The sequence below is a fragment of the Typopeltis vanoorti genome, chromosome 11 (genome assembly GCF_054136105.1).
Source record: "Typopeltis vanoorti isolate ZY-2024b chromosome 11, IOZ_Tvanoo_1.0, whole genome shotgun sequence".
NCBI lineage: Eukaryota > Metazoa > Arthropoda > Arachnida > Uropygi > Thelyphonidae > Typopeltis > Typopeltis vanoorti.
Window position 1 is genome coordinate 55,455,528 of NC_143559.1, and position 15,738 is coordinate 55,471,265.

A 15,738-nucleotide genomic window follows, 5' to 3' on the forward strand; every position below is an offset into this window, starting at 1 on the left:
CAAGTGCCCGCCACTGTGCCAGATATTGAAGTGTCGAACAACCTTCAAATTTTAGTGTGCATGTGAACCCGCACATCACCAATTTCAGGTTATGCACTTCTGTCATACTAGTCTAGTAGCCTGAATTCTTTTCTAGAGTGACAATTAGTTGTTTATTTGATGTGTTTCTAATAATTTTATGTATTTATATTATATTTTTTATAACCCATGATGGATAACATAAAGAAAAAGATTTATAACCTTAACATAGAGTGGGAAGAACAGTTTGGTTTTATTTATTTTAAGGGAAAATGTGTATGCTTGCTACACAATGCAAGAGTTATGAACCTATAAAGTCTGATGTAGAGAGACATTTAACACTCTTCATAAAATCTTTAATACAAACTTTCCTATAAATTCTATAATTAGAAAAGAAAAGAAAAAAAAAAAAGGATTTGTGAGCTGAAACTGAACTTTCAGATTTTTCAAATATGAAATATTTGAAATCCAAGTACCTGTATCGATCACGGCTCAACAACTCTCATTCAGACCAATGCCTAAGAACCAGAAAATTCAGTTCTGTGCCAGAATACAATAAGTTAGCTGAATATATCTGCAATGCTAAGTATCACATGAATGGCTTTTTTTTTTTTTTAAGTATATAAGTTTATAAGTAGTTTTGTTTTAAAGAGGTACCCCATTCGGGGTACCTCTTTAAAACAAAATTATTACTAATTTTATTGAGGAGTTTCAGACAGTGTGATGCATAATCAGCATGGAGTGGACGTATATTACCATCATCAAGGGAGTAACGGTAATATTATCTGTCTGTTTACTTAACGAGATAAGGAAAACAAAATTAGTAATTTTGTTTTATGGGAGAATGAAAGAACTGAGAAAATACAATAGGTAGTAAATTTCTGGTGCATCTTCATCATTCTTATGTAAAGCAACATGTACAAAAATCTACTAGGGATATCCATGGATTTGATAATGCTCTTACTTAGTAATAGACCATATTATTTAAGTAAATAATATTATCCATCATATAGAACATCTGTGTGATAACATTCATTGGGCCTTAGAAAGTAAACTTATACTAAAGAAAAAGTGATACTTCAAAGGCATCAGAAGTGGAAATTCAAAAAACTAGCATTGATGGTATCTTACAAGAATTAAGAAGTAATAATTGGGAAACATTATTTAATGGAAGAACATTAATGCAGAATGCACATAAACGATAAGGATAACAAAAATCAAGTATGTACAGTTCCTCTGATCTGAACAATTTTGAATGATTCATATCTATACTCGTAGAGTAGAAAACATGAAATAGAACAAGTAAAATATTTCAGCTATTTAGGCACAATTTTTAGTGAACACAGTAAATTAAATATGGAAGTAGATATTAGAATCAACATAGCTGGTATGCTAGCAAGTCAGCTGCATACATTTTATAAGCAATAAGAGAGAAATTAATAAAAATACTAAACTAAACTAGAAATTTTAACTAGGCTAGAAAGGAAACATTTGATCATATGCTGGAGAAAGATATGATAATTTAAAGAAAGAATAGAGAAGTCTGGCATCAATGTCAAAATCAATTAAAAAATGAGGATAATTGGAAGGAAGGAAATTGATATTGCTAGCATTTAGGAGTGTATGAGCAGAATTAACCTCAGTTTACTTAAACATAATTAAAGTTCCTGTATAAAGTAAAAAAATAAAGTTTTAAAAAACAAAAAAAATCTTCCAGTATTGGAGACCCAGGTGATTAATTTGGAAGAAAGTTGTTGATAGGAAATTAGCAATGATGTAAACTTTTCATTTAGTATTATCATAATATTCTCTACCCCCCCCCTCCCCTCCTGCTGGTACATATGAGCAATTTGATGATGGAAGTAGCACTCATAGCTATAACTCAATTTCTACGTACTGTATAACTATGGACCTGCTACCATGCCTTATTCTCAAAATTAATCAGTCAAATTCTCTCTTTCATTATAAATCCATATACACTACTTTGTATGTAGATGAAACTTGCCATTATTCTTATCAAAGCAGATAGTTTCATAGAATTGTCGCTTTTCATTGCAAAAAATCGGCACAAAAAATCAAACAGAAAATTCCTTATCTTGATTCCATCATCAAATTCCAGACTTGGACCCTCAAAGGGTGTACAGGATATTATGACAGTACTACATGAAGAACTTACATCATTACTAACTTCTTATCAACAATTTTTCCTCCAAATCAATCTGTTATCCGTCAAGACTCCAACATTACCAGATCTTATATATTTCTGTCTTCTAAGGCAGTTTTTACTGTATCAATCCACTTATATCTTGGTCTTTTTCCTGTCAACCTGCTAGAGAACACATCTTTCCTATCCCATTCTTTTTAAGTGACCATACCACCTGAGATTAACTCTGCTAATACATTCCTGTTTGCTAACAATGTCAAGTTCTTTCCTAATATCCTTTTTTATTTATTTATTTATTTTATTTTTTATATATGATATTGCCAATTGATGCCATCTGTTCACTCACCCAATCTTTCTCAGGACTCTCATATATCATCATCATCATCATCATCATCATCAAATTTGTGGTACATACCCTAAAGGGGTGTACAGAATATGATAGTACTACATGAAAAATTTACATCATTACTAACTTCCTTTCTACAATTTCCCTCCAAATCAGCCTGTTACCTGTCAAGACTCTAATATTATCAGATCATGTATTTCTGTATTCTAGGGCACTTTTTACTGTATCAATCCACCTATATCTTGGTTTCCTCTCAGTCTTTTTCCTGCCAACCTGGCAGAGAATACTTGTTTTGCTAATCTTTCCTCTTCCATTCTGTTTAAGTGACCATATCACCTGAGATTAACTCTCCTAATACATTCCTGGATGCTGACAGTGTCAAGTTCTTTCCTAGTATCCTCGTGTTAATATGATATTGCCATTGATGCCATCTATTCATGTCCCTAATCTTTCTCAGGACTCTTATATCTGCGGTCTCTAGTCTTTGGTCAAGTGTTTTACTTCTGACCCAGTTCTCAGATCCATAAGTTAAAATTGGTTTGAACACTGTCTTGTATATAGCTAATTCAGTGTTTTGGCTAATTTCTCTCTTATTCCATATCAATTTATTCAGATGACTTCCTACCATATTTCCATATTTAATTTACCATCTTCACTAAATATCGTGCCTAAGTAGCTGAAATGTTTTACTTGTGCTATAGGTTCTCCATTCACAATGCAGTTGATATTTTCAGTGTTTCTGCCTATTTTCATTGTCTTTGTCTTTTTAATGCTGACGTTCATACCCTGTCTATTACAACAGTTATTCAGTTTAGTCAGGGAATCTTGCAGACTTGTAGCAGATTTATTTAGAAGTATAACATCATCTGCATAAAGCAAACAGCTGAGATTAACATCTCCACTTTTGATATCAGGTTTAATACCACTTTCCTTCATAATGTGATCCATATAGATAATGCAGAGAGGATAATGTACATCCTTGTCTGACACCAGATTTAACATTAAACCACCTTGCTGCACTTCTTTCAATTCTAACTGCTGACTTACAACTCAAATAAAGACTAAGTATTATTTGATATAATGCCCCATTGACACCATATAACTGTAGCGTTTTGAATAGCTTCTCTCTTTGCGCCTTGTCATATGCCTTTTCTAGATCTACAAATCTTTGTTATATTTCCATGAGTTCTCAACTATCTGTCGTAAAGTGAAAATCTGATCCTGATGGCCTCTATTTGGCTTGAATCCAGCTTGTCCTTCACCAAGCTTCTCTTCCACAATTCTTCTCAGCCGTTTCTCAAGTATAGTTGTATATATATCTTACCAGGAACACTCAGTAATGAAATACGTCTGTAATTGTCACATTCATATCTCTGGTTTCTATTCTTTGGCGAAGTGTTTTATTTCTAACCCAGCTCTCAGATCCATAAGTTAAGATTGGTTTCAAGGCTGTCTTGTATACAGCTAATTTAGTGTTTCGACTAATTTCTCTCTTATTTTATTTAAATTTATTCAGTTGACTTCCTACCATTCCAGCTTTGCCGATTCTGTTGTCTATTTCCATATTTAATTTACCAACTTCACTAAAAATCGTGCCTGAAATTTTTACTTGTTCTATAGGTTCTCCATTCACAATGCAGTTGATATTTTAAATTTCTTCTCCCTATCTTTATTGTTTTTGTCTTGTTATTGCTGATTTTCATACCAAATTTATTATACCAGTTCATTCAATTTAGTCATGGAATCTTGCAGACTTGTAATGGCTTTATTTAAAAGTATAACATCATATGTATGAAGTAAAGAGCTGAGATTAACATCTACAATTTTGATATCAGTTTAATACCACTTTCCTTTGTAATGTGATCTATATAGATAATAACAGAGGACATAATGTACATCCTTGTCTGATACCAGATTTAACAGTAAACCATCTTCCTGTAATTTCTTCATTTCTAACTGCTGACTTACAACTCAAATAAAGACCAAGTATTCCTTGATATAATGTGCAATTGACACCGTATAATTGTAGCGTTTTGAATAGCTTTTCTCTTGTCACCTTGTCATATGCCTTTTGCAGGTCTACAAAACTTAATTGGATTTAATGTTGATTCCAAAATGTGAAAATCACGTTTTGGGCTCAGTCTGTTTCAAGTGACAAAAAAGCATGTTCTAAAAATAAAATAAGGATATGATTGGATCAACATTCCTCCTTCCAGATAATTGTTCAAGGAATTCTTGACTATTTCAAACTAAACTTTTCCACCTGAGGCAGACAAAAGTCGCCCTCGGGTAGTATGACCCCTGAGCTTTTCATTAAGACATTTGTATTAGGCTGAATGTACGAGGGCTGTTCAATAAGTAATAAGACTAATTTTACTGTCGCAAAACCACTCATCACAATATTAATTTCTGTGGAATAAAGAAATGTTGCTGTCTGTATTAACAAAAGAGGTTGATAGATGGCGTATACGGGCTAATGTGCCAGAGTGTCACGTGACTAAACGCAAGCTTGTTTCGGCGCACCTACGAACCGCAACCAGTCGTTGAAATGGAAGCTTCCTTGGAACAGCATTATGCAATTAAATTTTGCGTGCGTTTGCAAAAATCGGCATCGGACACTTTTAACATGATACGCGAAGCTTTCCACGATGAAGCAATGTCGAGGGCAAGTGTTTTTCGCTGGCATAAAACTTTTAAGGAAGTTTATCATCAAGGAGGCTCGCAGAATTACAGTATGGCAGCTGCATGTTGTCCTGAATATTTCTGTAGGAAGTGTTCACTCAATCATGGCTGAACATTTGGGACTGAAACGTGTTTGCGCCTGATAGATTCCCAAACTCTTGACACCGGAGCAAATGCAGCATCGAGTGGATGTGTGCACGGAATGGAAAGAAAGACTGGAACAAAAAGGCGACAACTTCTTAAAAATGCATCATTACAGCAGATGAAGCTGGGTTGTATCACTATGACCCTACAATGAAACAACAAAGCAGTGCATGGAAGCATCCGTCTTCGCCTGCCCCCAAGAAAGCAAAAACTGTAAAATCAGCTGGTAAAGTTATGACCATAATGTTTTTTTGATTACGAAGGCATTGTTTACCAACACACTGGAACCCGGGAATACTGTAAACGGTTCATACTATGCGGTTGTTTTACGGACAATGGTACAGCACGTCAAAAGGAAGCGTCCATTGTTGAAGAATGGCTTCTTATTGCACCACGATAATGCAAGACCACATATTGCTGGTTGTATAGTGGACGTTTTGCAGAAGAACAACATAGATATCCTACCACACCCTCCATACAGTCCTGATCTCACACTGTGCGATTTCTGGCTGTGGTAGCTCAAGAAACCACTAAGAGGCTCCCATTTCGAAAGCAACAAAGGTTGTGTAAAAGCTGCGGAGGCAGTTTTGAAAGAACTCTCAAAAAACGGGACTTTCACATGTGTTTAAGAAGTGGACGCAACGTTGAGACAAATGCATCACATCTCATGGTAGTTACTTCGAAAAAGACCATGTAAATGATGACGATTAAGGGTAATCTGTTTTCTGTATAAATATAGTCTTATAATTTATTGAACAGCCTCCGTACTAAAACTGAAATCCAGCACTGATAACAGAATAGTAATCAGCATAAAGGAACAATAACTGTGCCTTATACACCACAGCAGAAAAAAATTACACGAACTTGTAAAAATACATTATACCTTATATATCAACCTAACCAAAATTGCAGTGTATAGAAATAATCATTAAAAAAAGTGTGATGTGTTAAATTAGTAGGGATGGATAAGTCGATTAGATTGCAATGAAAACTGTGTGATGAATGCATTGAGTAGTTTGTATTCACTGACTGGGTGAGGTCACCTATTTTGCTACCACTTCCTCAAGACACCAAGCGACTCATTTTTAGTTGAAAAAAATTCCTTACAAATGTTTCCTTTTTGCCATAATCTGCAAAAGGGAAATATTGGTTAATGATCTATAGAGGATTGCAATGTTGGCATTAAACATCATATTTCAGTGGCCACGTTCTTCAAAGAATAATTTTATTTTTAAATAAATTATATTTATTTAATGTAAATCCAACTTGTTGCATTGAAATATTATGTTTTATGTTGTATTATGTTAGTAATTAATTTTCTCCCTCTACCAGGCCTGAACAATCAGATGATAAATTTTCACCACACCACCCCATTGAAAGAGAATTTCCTTTTCCTGATCCAAGCAGAAGGCCACCATTTCCAGATTTTCGAGAACAGTTTCCATCACCCATTCCTCCAACTACTTTCCCGCATTCTGAAGGAGCATTTAATCTCCGGAAAGTTAAAACTATTGATTATGGCCATAAGCCAGCAGCTATGGTTTTAGGCGAAGACTTCCTTGCTAAGATCAGCTCTTCTCTTGACATCCATTCAGGACCAAATAGGGGTATATATAATTATTTCCTTATTTAATGAACAAAAAAAATTCTAATATATATTTATATATATATGTCTGTTATAATTAAATATCAGATTCAATTTTATATATATAAATGTTTCTTCTTTAAGAATAGCAAACAAAATAATTTAGAAATATAAACTTCTTTACATGTGTGTGTGTGTGTGTGTCCGTCCTTTGTATAATTCATTACGTATTCATTCTTGACATACCATTTCCCACTGCCAATACCCAGCTGAAATATTTAATTCCCTATTATTTATTAAATATTGTAATATGTGAACTTCCTCACGTAATTCATGGTATTCACCCTCAACATGGTAGTGTTATTCACTAGTTATTAAAGGCATTTTAAGTTTATATTATTATTCTTCCAAATTAATCTCTTGTTTATCAGGTCTCTGATATTATTGATATTGCACTTCAGTCTTCTGAAGGCATTGATACATTACTTTATCCAGAGTTTCTTCTTCTGGACCCCTCCACGTGAGGCAGCTGTTCATGGTAGAGCAGACCTTCCAGTGATGGTACTGGCCCTTTTCATTCTTCCTCTTTCTCTTTGGTTTTTTACTCTATCATCAAAACTATCATCACTGGGATGCTTTGTCACTGTGTGTTTGATGTGAAGTCCACGGATCATACCACACGATATGATCCATGGACATGCAGAAAGGGGAAATCATGCTAGTCTTAAACTACTTTGGCCTCTGCTTCATCAAGATGGGTGGTCCTAGATGGCCCGGTCAGGATCACTCAGCTAGTTTGGCTTGCCTGCAAGGGTCAAGAGTGTTGCAATGTCTCCATCCCAATGGTCTGGGAACAGGGCTCAAGGCTTGCTGTGGTGCTGGTATGGCATCCGGGGTAACCCTGACATTCCACTCCTTAGTGCAGCCATTGCTTGTCAGAGAGTGGGTGTCCACGTGTGACTCCCTGGTTGGTTGCGAGCTCCTGCGCCGAACCACAAACCACTCAAGCATGAATCCTTCATCTTCAGTTGTTCAGGGGCCCTAACAAAGTCTCAACAAGGTATTGATATATTTGGTACACCTTTCGAAAACAGAAGCAAAAACAAAAGACGTGATACCAGTATAAATGCACCAGTTTTTTTAATCAACCATATTACAGGAGAAAAGCCAATAGGTAAAATGTTGCTCTTCTTCATTTAAAAGGATATAGAATGGCAGGTTCTTCCAAAACAGTAAAGAAACTATGTTCTAGCAATGTCCTTGTAGAAACAACAACAACAACATTTCTGAAAAATAATCAGAGCAACATTAATGGGTAGAATACCTATAACAGTCAGTTACATCCCATAAAATACTCAGTTCTTATAGAGGAGTAATCTCAGATTTGGATCTACTAGATGTCTCTGATGAGGAGATATGTTCAGAGCTGAAAGATCAGGGTGGTGAGAGGTATGAGGCACTTGATTCATAAGGTCAGTCACCTGGTTCCAACTACAAACATCATCCTTACATCTGATACTCTTAAGCCTCCAACATCTGTTAGAACAGGGTATCTCAAATGTCCTGTTCCATCTCCACATGATAATCCACTAAGATGCTGTGAATGTCAGAAATATGGACATGCTCAATCTGCTTGTCGTGGCTCTGCCACCTGTGCCCCATGTGGTAGTAAAGAGCATGATAACCAGTCTTGCTCTGTCCAAAAAGCGAAATGTGTGAATTGCCAGGAAGATCATGATGCAAGAATTTTGCAATTGCGACTTTCGCACAATGTACAGCTCCCTCCAAAAATTGTTCCATCAATGAGGACCCACTTGTGATAAGAATTTATCACATTATGGTAAAGTTATCACTTAAAGACAAACCACCAACCTCCTCCAGAAAAAAATTATACTTCAGTATCCATTGAAAGTAGCTTGAAATTACCCAGTGACCATGACATGTCTGATGATGTACTGTGTATATTTCCAGAAGAGATGGACATTGGTTGCCCCTACTTCCCAAAATCTAATGAGAACTATAAATATGACGAGGGTAAGTTCTCAGCCTCCTGGAATTTGAATGAGTCTACTAAGAGGAAAATTTTAACAATGGAACTGTCTTGGGTTTTGTCAGAATATCAAGCACCTGCTTCAGAGAAACAAGCCTTTTTGTTTCTAACTGCAGGAAACATTTAAATGCCCAGTGAGTACGTTACCTTCAGGAATATCACCATTGTACACAAGGACAGAACTGGATATGTCCTGTTCATGGTACAGCAGCTATTCTCTTGGAAAGTCATACTCCTTTCTATCAGGGATGGCTTAATATTCCTTTGGAAGCAGTAGCCATTTGCCCATCTGTGTGGCATTTAATCACAGTATGCTCAATATATTTGCCACCAAGTACTGAGCTAAACGAAATGGAACTCGTTAATCTCATAATGCAATTGCCTCAGCCCATACTCCTGATGGGTGACTTTAATGGACACAACTTTCTCTGGGGCAGTGCCAACATGACTAGATGAGTTCGAATACTCCCCAACCATGATCTCTCCCTTATTAATAATGCAGCAAGTACTTTCTTCCATGTGCGTACCCACCTGTTTTTGGCAATCTGTATTACAATATTCTTCTCTGCCATTTTTCCACTGCTCACATGGGTTGCTGATGAAATCATACATGGAAGTGATAATTTTCCTCTTATCGTATGAGGACACGGTTCCCTTCACTGGAGCCATGTCCTCGTACCTGGATGTCCCTATGGAAAATGGACCAGGCTGACTCTAACACATTTTCCCATCTTGCTAAATTTAATACTGAAGCAGTCATCCAAATACATATTAGTGAAGCAATTCCAAAAACATTATCCTGAGATCCACTCTCTCCAAATTGTTGGTGGAAACTGAAGTGCCAAGCAGCCAAAAAAAAAAAAAAAAAAAAAAAAAAAACAACTCTGGATTAGAGATAGTTGTAAGTTTTTCCACTTGGTTATACTATGAATTAAAGATGCCAAGAAATGATAATTCTTGGTTTAATCCTTTATCCATGTGTAAGCAGACAATTTTGCACCTGAACTATTTTCAGGACTGGGACAACTCATATAAAGAAAATTACATATCCTTATGGACATGTATAATGCTATACATTATAGTAAGGGTCACTACCCAGACCAGTTTATGAAAATACAACTTCTGCATTATTTCAATCTTAGTATCACCTCTGGGTCTGGATCCCGCTAAAGAGACCTCAATAAAGGTCGAAACTGGTCTAAGTAGTGACTCTTCCCATAATGCACAGCATTATACATATCCATAAGGATATGTACTTTGCATTATGGGATAATAAGTGATGTGATAACAAGTGATGTGAAGTCATTAGCTTCTTTATAAGAGTTGTCCCAATCCTGAAAATAGTTCAGGTGCAAACTTGTTTGCTTACACATGGATAAAGGATTAAACCAAGGATAAATTTCTTGGTATCTTTAAATTTGCAGCCAAAAAAGATGAAGATAGAGCATAGCTACTATACCAAAACAAACTTAATAGTTAGATATATGAAGAGCCAAAGGCTTCAATTTGGCGACATATGACTTGTTTAAGTTAAGGGATATTACATCCCATAAATAGTATTTAAACATGCTCAGACCAAATCATGCCATGTGAGAGTCAAAAACAAACCTGGATCCAATTTACATCATCAGTTAATCAAACCACTGTGCAAAAACTGTTTGGGATAAAATCTGGAAGTTGAAAGGTAGATAAAGAACATACCACTTCTCTACCTTGGAACATAATGGATGTATTATTGCTTTTCCCAAAGCTATTGCAGACAATTTGGACAAAATCTTTGTCATGATCTCAGCAACAGTCTTATATCCTCCTGAGTTTTTAATCTTAAAAGAGCAACAAGAGAGACAGCGATTAAGCTGATGTACCAAAGGCATAGAGCCATGCAATCAGCCATTTGTTAAAGACGAACTGAAAGATAGCAAAAGATAGCCTTTTGCTATCTCATCCTAGTGCATTTTGCCCTGATGATAAAACATTTGAGCAAACAACAAAAATTTGAGATGATAAAACACCTATTATCTTATAGATCTTCTTCTTCTCTTACTATACAACAGAATATTTACAGAGGACAAGTTTCAGGAATGTTGGCATAAGTTGATTGTCATTGCTATCCCAAGCCAGGTAAGGATCCATACCATGGAAGCAATTATTTTTCCATTCCTCTGATTAGCAATTCGCTGGTATTTGGAAATCAACAAACTTCTTTCCAACGCAGAACGCTGCTTTCGTAAACACTTGTCAGCCTTGTATCATTTGAAACATGTATAAGAGATGCTTTCCTGAAATGGGAACATGGGATTTCATTGTTCTTCAACACGGAAAAAGCCTATGACACAGCCTGGAGATAGAGCATATTAAAGTACTTGTTTAATCTTAGTCTGATGGGGTACTTTCCTGGTTTTATTAAGGACTTTCAATCCAGCCATGTTTTTCAAGTCTGAGTGGGTATCACGTTATCTCAAACATATCGTCGAGAACAGGTGATTTTCTCAAGGCTCTGTGTTAAGTGTGACCCTCTTCACTATTAAAGTGAACTCGATTACTAAACAGCTTCCTTCTACAGTAGGTAGAAGAATTGCCTTTATGTTGATGATTTCACAATAAACATATGTTAAAAGTGTTCGATGCCGATTTTTGCAAACGCACGCAAAATTTAATTGCATAACGCTATTCCAAGGAAGCTTCCATTTCAACGACTGGTCACAGCTTGTAGGCGCGCCGAAACAAGCTTGCATTTAGTCATGTGACACTCTGGAATGGAACTCAATATCGTAGGTTGGTCATCATAATCAGGGAGTGCGGAGGTGGAGCTGAAAAGACTGTACTCCAGAATATGACAAAATCATCATGTAAGTCTGCTAGAGGTGGAAGGAAAGCACTGTCAAGGATGGTTTTGGCACATTGCCCTCTATTCTTTTTATAGAGGGCAATGTGCCAAAAATGCATAGGCCCTCTATAAAAAGAATAGAGGGCCTATCCCCTACTTCCTATTTCACAAAGTCATTGTAGAATGAGACGTAGGCTGATGTTGACGAGGCATGAAGTGTTCAGAGAATTCAGCATGGAGGTAGTCATTCAACTGATCTGTGATATCCATTCCCAGAAGGTGATTCTGGAGGAGATATATAAGAATTTGATGGTTATATTCTGGAAGAGGAGGATCATCTAGAGATGATGTCAGTCTGACAATCAAAGCCTCTTCTTCAACAGCAGGATGGTGGCTGGAAGATGGAGAGGCAGGGACACCAGATACGGAGATATTACCTGTCCCTGCCTGTGGCGGATGGGCTGCCAATTCTTGAAGTAAGGCTTTGCAACTGACTTTCCATCTATGACACTTGATGACATCCAAGGATCTTAATGGAAGCACCTTAAATAAAGCCTCATTGATTTTCTTTATCCCTCGATAAAGAATGATATCCATTCCCAGAAGGTGATTCTGGAGGAGATATATAAGAATTTGATGGTTATATTCTGGAAGAGGAGGATCATCTAGAGATGATGTCAGTCTGACAATCAAAGCCTCTTCTTCAACAGCAGGATGGTGGCTGGAAGATGGAGAGGCAGGGACACCAGATACGGAGATATTACCTGTCCCTGCCTGTGGCGGATGGGCTGCCAATTCTTGAAGTAAGGCTTTGCAACTGACTTTCCATCTATGACACTTGATGACATCCAAGGATCTTAATGGAAGCACCTTAAATAAAGCCTCATTGATTTTCTTTATCCCTCGAGCCGTCAACTCGATCTGATGAGTGGCGAGGATCTTTTCTTCTTTGGCAGTCCAACGTGCTTTGATGTGCTCTGTTCTTTTTGCAACGTTGGCTTCGGCTGGATGTTTCAAGGTGCGATGCACGCCAAGGCCAACTGCAGTAGAGAATGCACGATTGCAGACCTGGCATATGAAGTTTCTGAGATTGGGAACTCCTTGACCGCCAGAACAAGTATGATAAGAACTTGAATAAATGAGTTGATGACAGTCTTTGCAGAGCTTTCTTTTAACTTTCTTCCTGAGGACACTGCAAGGACGAATGGCAGGATCACTTCCAAACAAGAAACAGACATCTGGATTCACACTCGGCGAGTTTCCTGGCTTCGGCCTATAAGAGTCGGAGCCTTTATCTGATGAGTTATTGCAAGCGAGGAAACTTAACCCTACCAGAGCTGCTAACCCTGGAAGGGAGGAATAGCATAGCAAGCCAGTCAGTCACCCGAAGGTGTCCAGGAATCGCCCCCTAGGAGGCCGCCTACTGCCGCACTTGCAAAGTGTCTCAGGGGATGTGCAAGCCAAGACAACACCGCTTCGGATTTCCTTAAATATTGTAGATTCACGTGCCCCATATACCATTTTTTGATATGTCAGTAGCCAACTTCTTATTCATGCTAATATTTTATAATTCAATCCTATATTCAATTTATGCAGTAGTCTTCCATGCTGTATTCTGTCAAAAGCCTTAGGAAAATCCAAAAGTATCATGGTGTGTCCATTCCTCTTGTCTAGTTCAATGGTAACATTATTATAGAATGTGAGCAAGTTACTAAAACATGACTTTCCTAAGTAAACTGCTGTTCATTGCAAAGTAGAGAATGACCATTAACCCATTTCTGAATGCAACCTAAACAATTTTTCCAAATTCTTCACCAATACCACTCCTGAAATACTGATTTATTGATATTTGGATACATAGGTCACACTTGTGCAATGGGATTGCCATGCAATCATTCCATTCCTGTGGAATCGTCACTGTTCTGAGATTCAAATTATATAGCCTGGTCAACCAGTTCAGCTGGACACTCTTTTAGCACCCATGCTAATATCCCATTAGTCCATATTGCTGAATTCTTATTCAGTTTGTGCAACAGCAACTCCTCTTTATACACCTGAGTATCTTCATTCATTGAATAGGTAGCAGTGAACTCAATGTTGCATACACGAGGTTCTTAGCAGCAAAATGGGCACTCATTAGTTGCAACCTCTTCTGCATCCATCATCCTGACACCATCTGCATTCAGAAGATTTATTCTTTCATATTCATTCTTTCTTCTACTTGCAATATATTGATAGAATTCTTGTGGGTTGTCTTTAGCTTTCACAGACAGTTTCTTTTCATATTCAGACTTTGCTTTCTGAACAACATTTGTAACTATTCTGCTAGCCTGCTGTTTATAATTTTCATAAAGTTTATGATTTTTCCATATTATTTTTGTCATCTGCCTGCTATAATGACTCAATAAATTCTTCCGCTTGTTCCTCAGGAGAATCTCCTATGGGACCATAAGTTTCATTGTATATTTCCCCATTTTGAAATTTGCCCATATAATTCTACTTGAAATTCCCTTCCTGTCTAGATGCTTATCTTGGTGTTTATTGCAATTCCTTCCTTTCCTTGATTGTTATTACTCAAATATAACAATCTTCACTTATTTAGTTAAAATTACTTTAGTTAATTATATAAGGAATTGTTAGTAAGTTCTTGACAATCATCTTTTTAATTTTGTTAGAGTGTCATGTGCATGGTGTGAAGATTTTCAAGTTTTGCTTTCTACTTTTTCAGAAACTTAATAGATGATATTTATGGTTATTTTGTCTATTTTCTTAAGGAGTACTTCTTGTATTATGGCATTGGCTTTTTATTGCAATTAACTTAAACGATTAATGATATTTTAAAGACAAATTAAAAGATAAATATGAAAGGAATAATGTTTTAACATACTTTTGTAAAATCCTCAAGATTATCTTTTTATGGACCAGCATCAGAAATATATATTGATAAAAATTAAGTGACTGAACCTTAGACCTTTAGAATGTATTCAGGATAGATACATTAAGGCATTTTCCAAAAGAAAAGGAAGGTGTGTGCATGCATTTGGGGGGGGGGGGGGGGGTATGGAGATAAAATATATGGGAACTAAAAATGCTGAATTAAAGATAGGCGAATTAAAAGCTAAAATATACATATACTAATTTCATAATGGTCTTGTATCAAGGATGCACTACAAAAATTGTTTTAGAAAGAGGAGAAAAATAAAATGTAATAAATAAAGAATAAAATACAGGATCTACAGGAACACTTCCATGATAGCAATATACCAATCCTAGAACATCTAAGTAATAAGAAGTGTAAAATCCAAAATGAGAACAAAAAAAAACTAAATACTGTGAAAACAGAAATCGCAGTCCAACCGCACTTGAAGAACAGAAACATACCCCACAAATTGAAAAAGCCATAATATTAGGCATATGGAATAACGAAACAATGCTAAGGATATCAGAAACTATAACCATTAAATGTGACAAAAACTCCATAAACGTCCACTGCTGTATGTAATCTCATAGGGTTGGAAGCTCCGCAAAACGAAAATTAGGTCGATTCCCACCATTAGAAAGCAGCACTGAAAATAACTAGTCAACACTAAGCTGACATGACACAGCCCTACTTTGCCCACAAGCTCCAAAGACAGCACATAGTCGAAATGGCTCGCACCCCGTCACTGCTCCCACTTTTAATTTTTTTTTTTTTTTTTTATTATATTTTAACTTTCCCCTTTTCTAAAAAAAAAAAAAAAAAAAAAAAAAGAAAAAAGAAAAAAAAATTTAAGTGCATCCTTGATACACAAGGTCATTTATGAAATTACTATGTGTATATTATTAATTATATGAAGAGCCAAAGGCTTCAATTCAGCGACATATAAACTTATTTAAGTTAAGGGATATGACATCCCATATTGTTTCATAGCCGAATAAGAAA

General features: G+C 36.3%; 1 protein-coding gene across 7 annotated transcripts in view; it reads left to right on the forward strand.

Moving 5' to 3' along the window:
- Nucleotides 1-15,738, forward strand: part of LOC150101595 (uncharacterized) — a 427,246-nt gene that overhangs the window by 167,383 nt on the left and 244,125 nt on the right. For all 7 annotated transcript variants that reach the window (XR_016549078.1, XR_016549080.1, XR_016549079.1 and 4 more), the window contains one exon: nt 6,687-6,961. Coding sequence is in view for 4 of the 7 variants with exons in the window: in XM_090400964.1 (XP_090257090.1) it covers nt 6,687-6,961 (275 nt within the window). In the remaining 3 variants the exon portion in view is untranslated. The remainder of the gene's footprint in view (nt 1-6,686; nt 6,962-15,738) is intronic.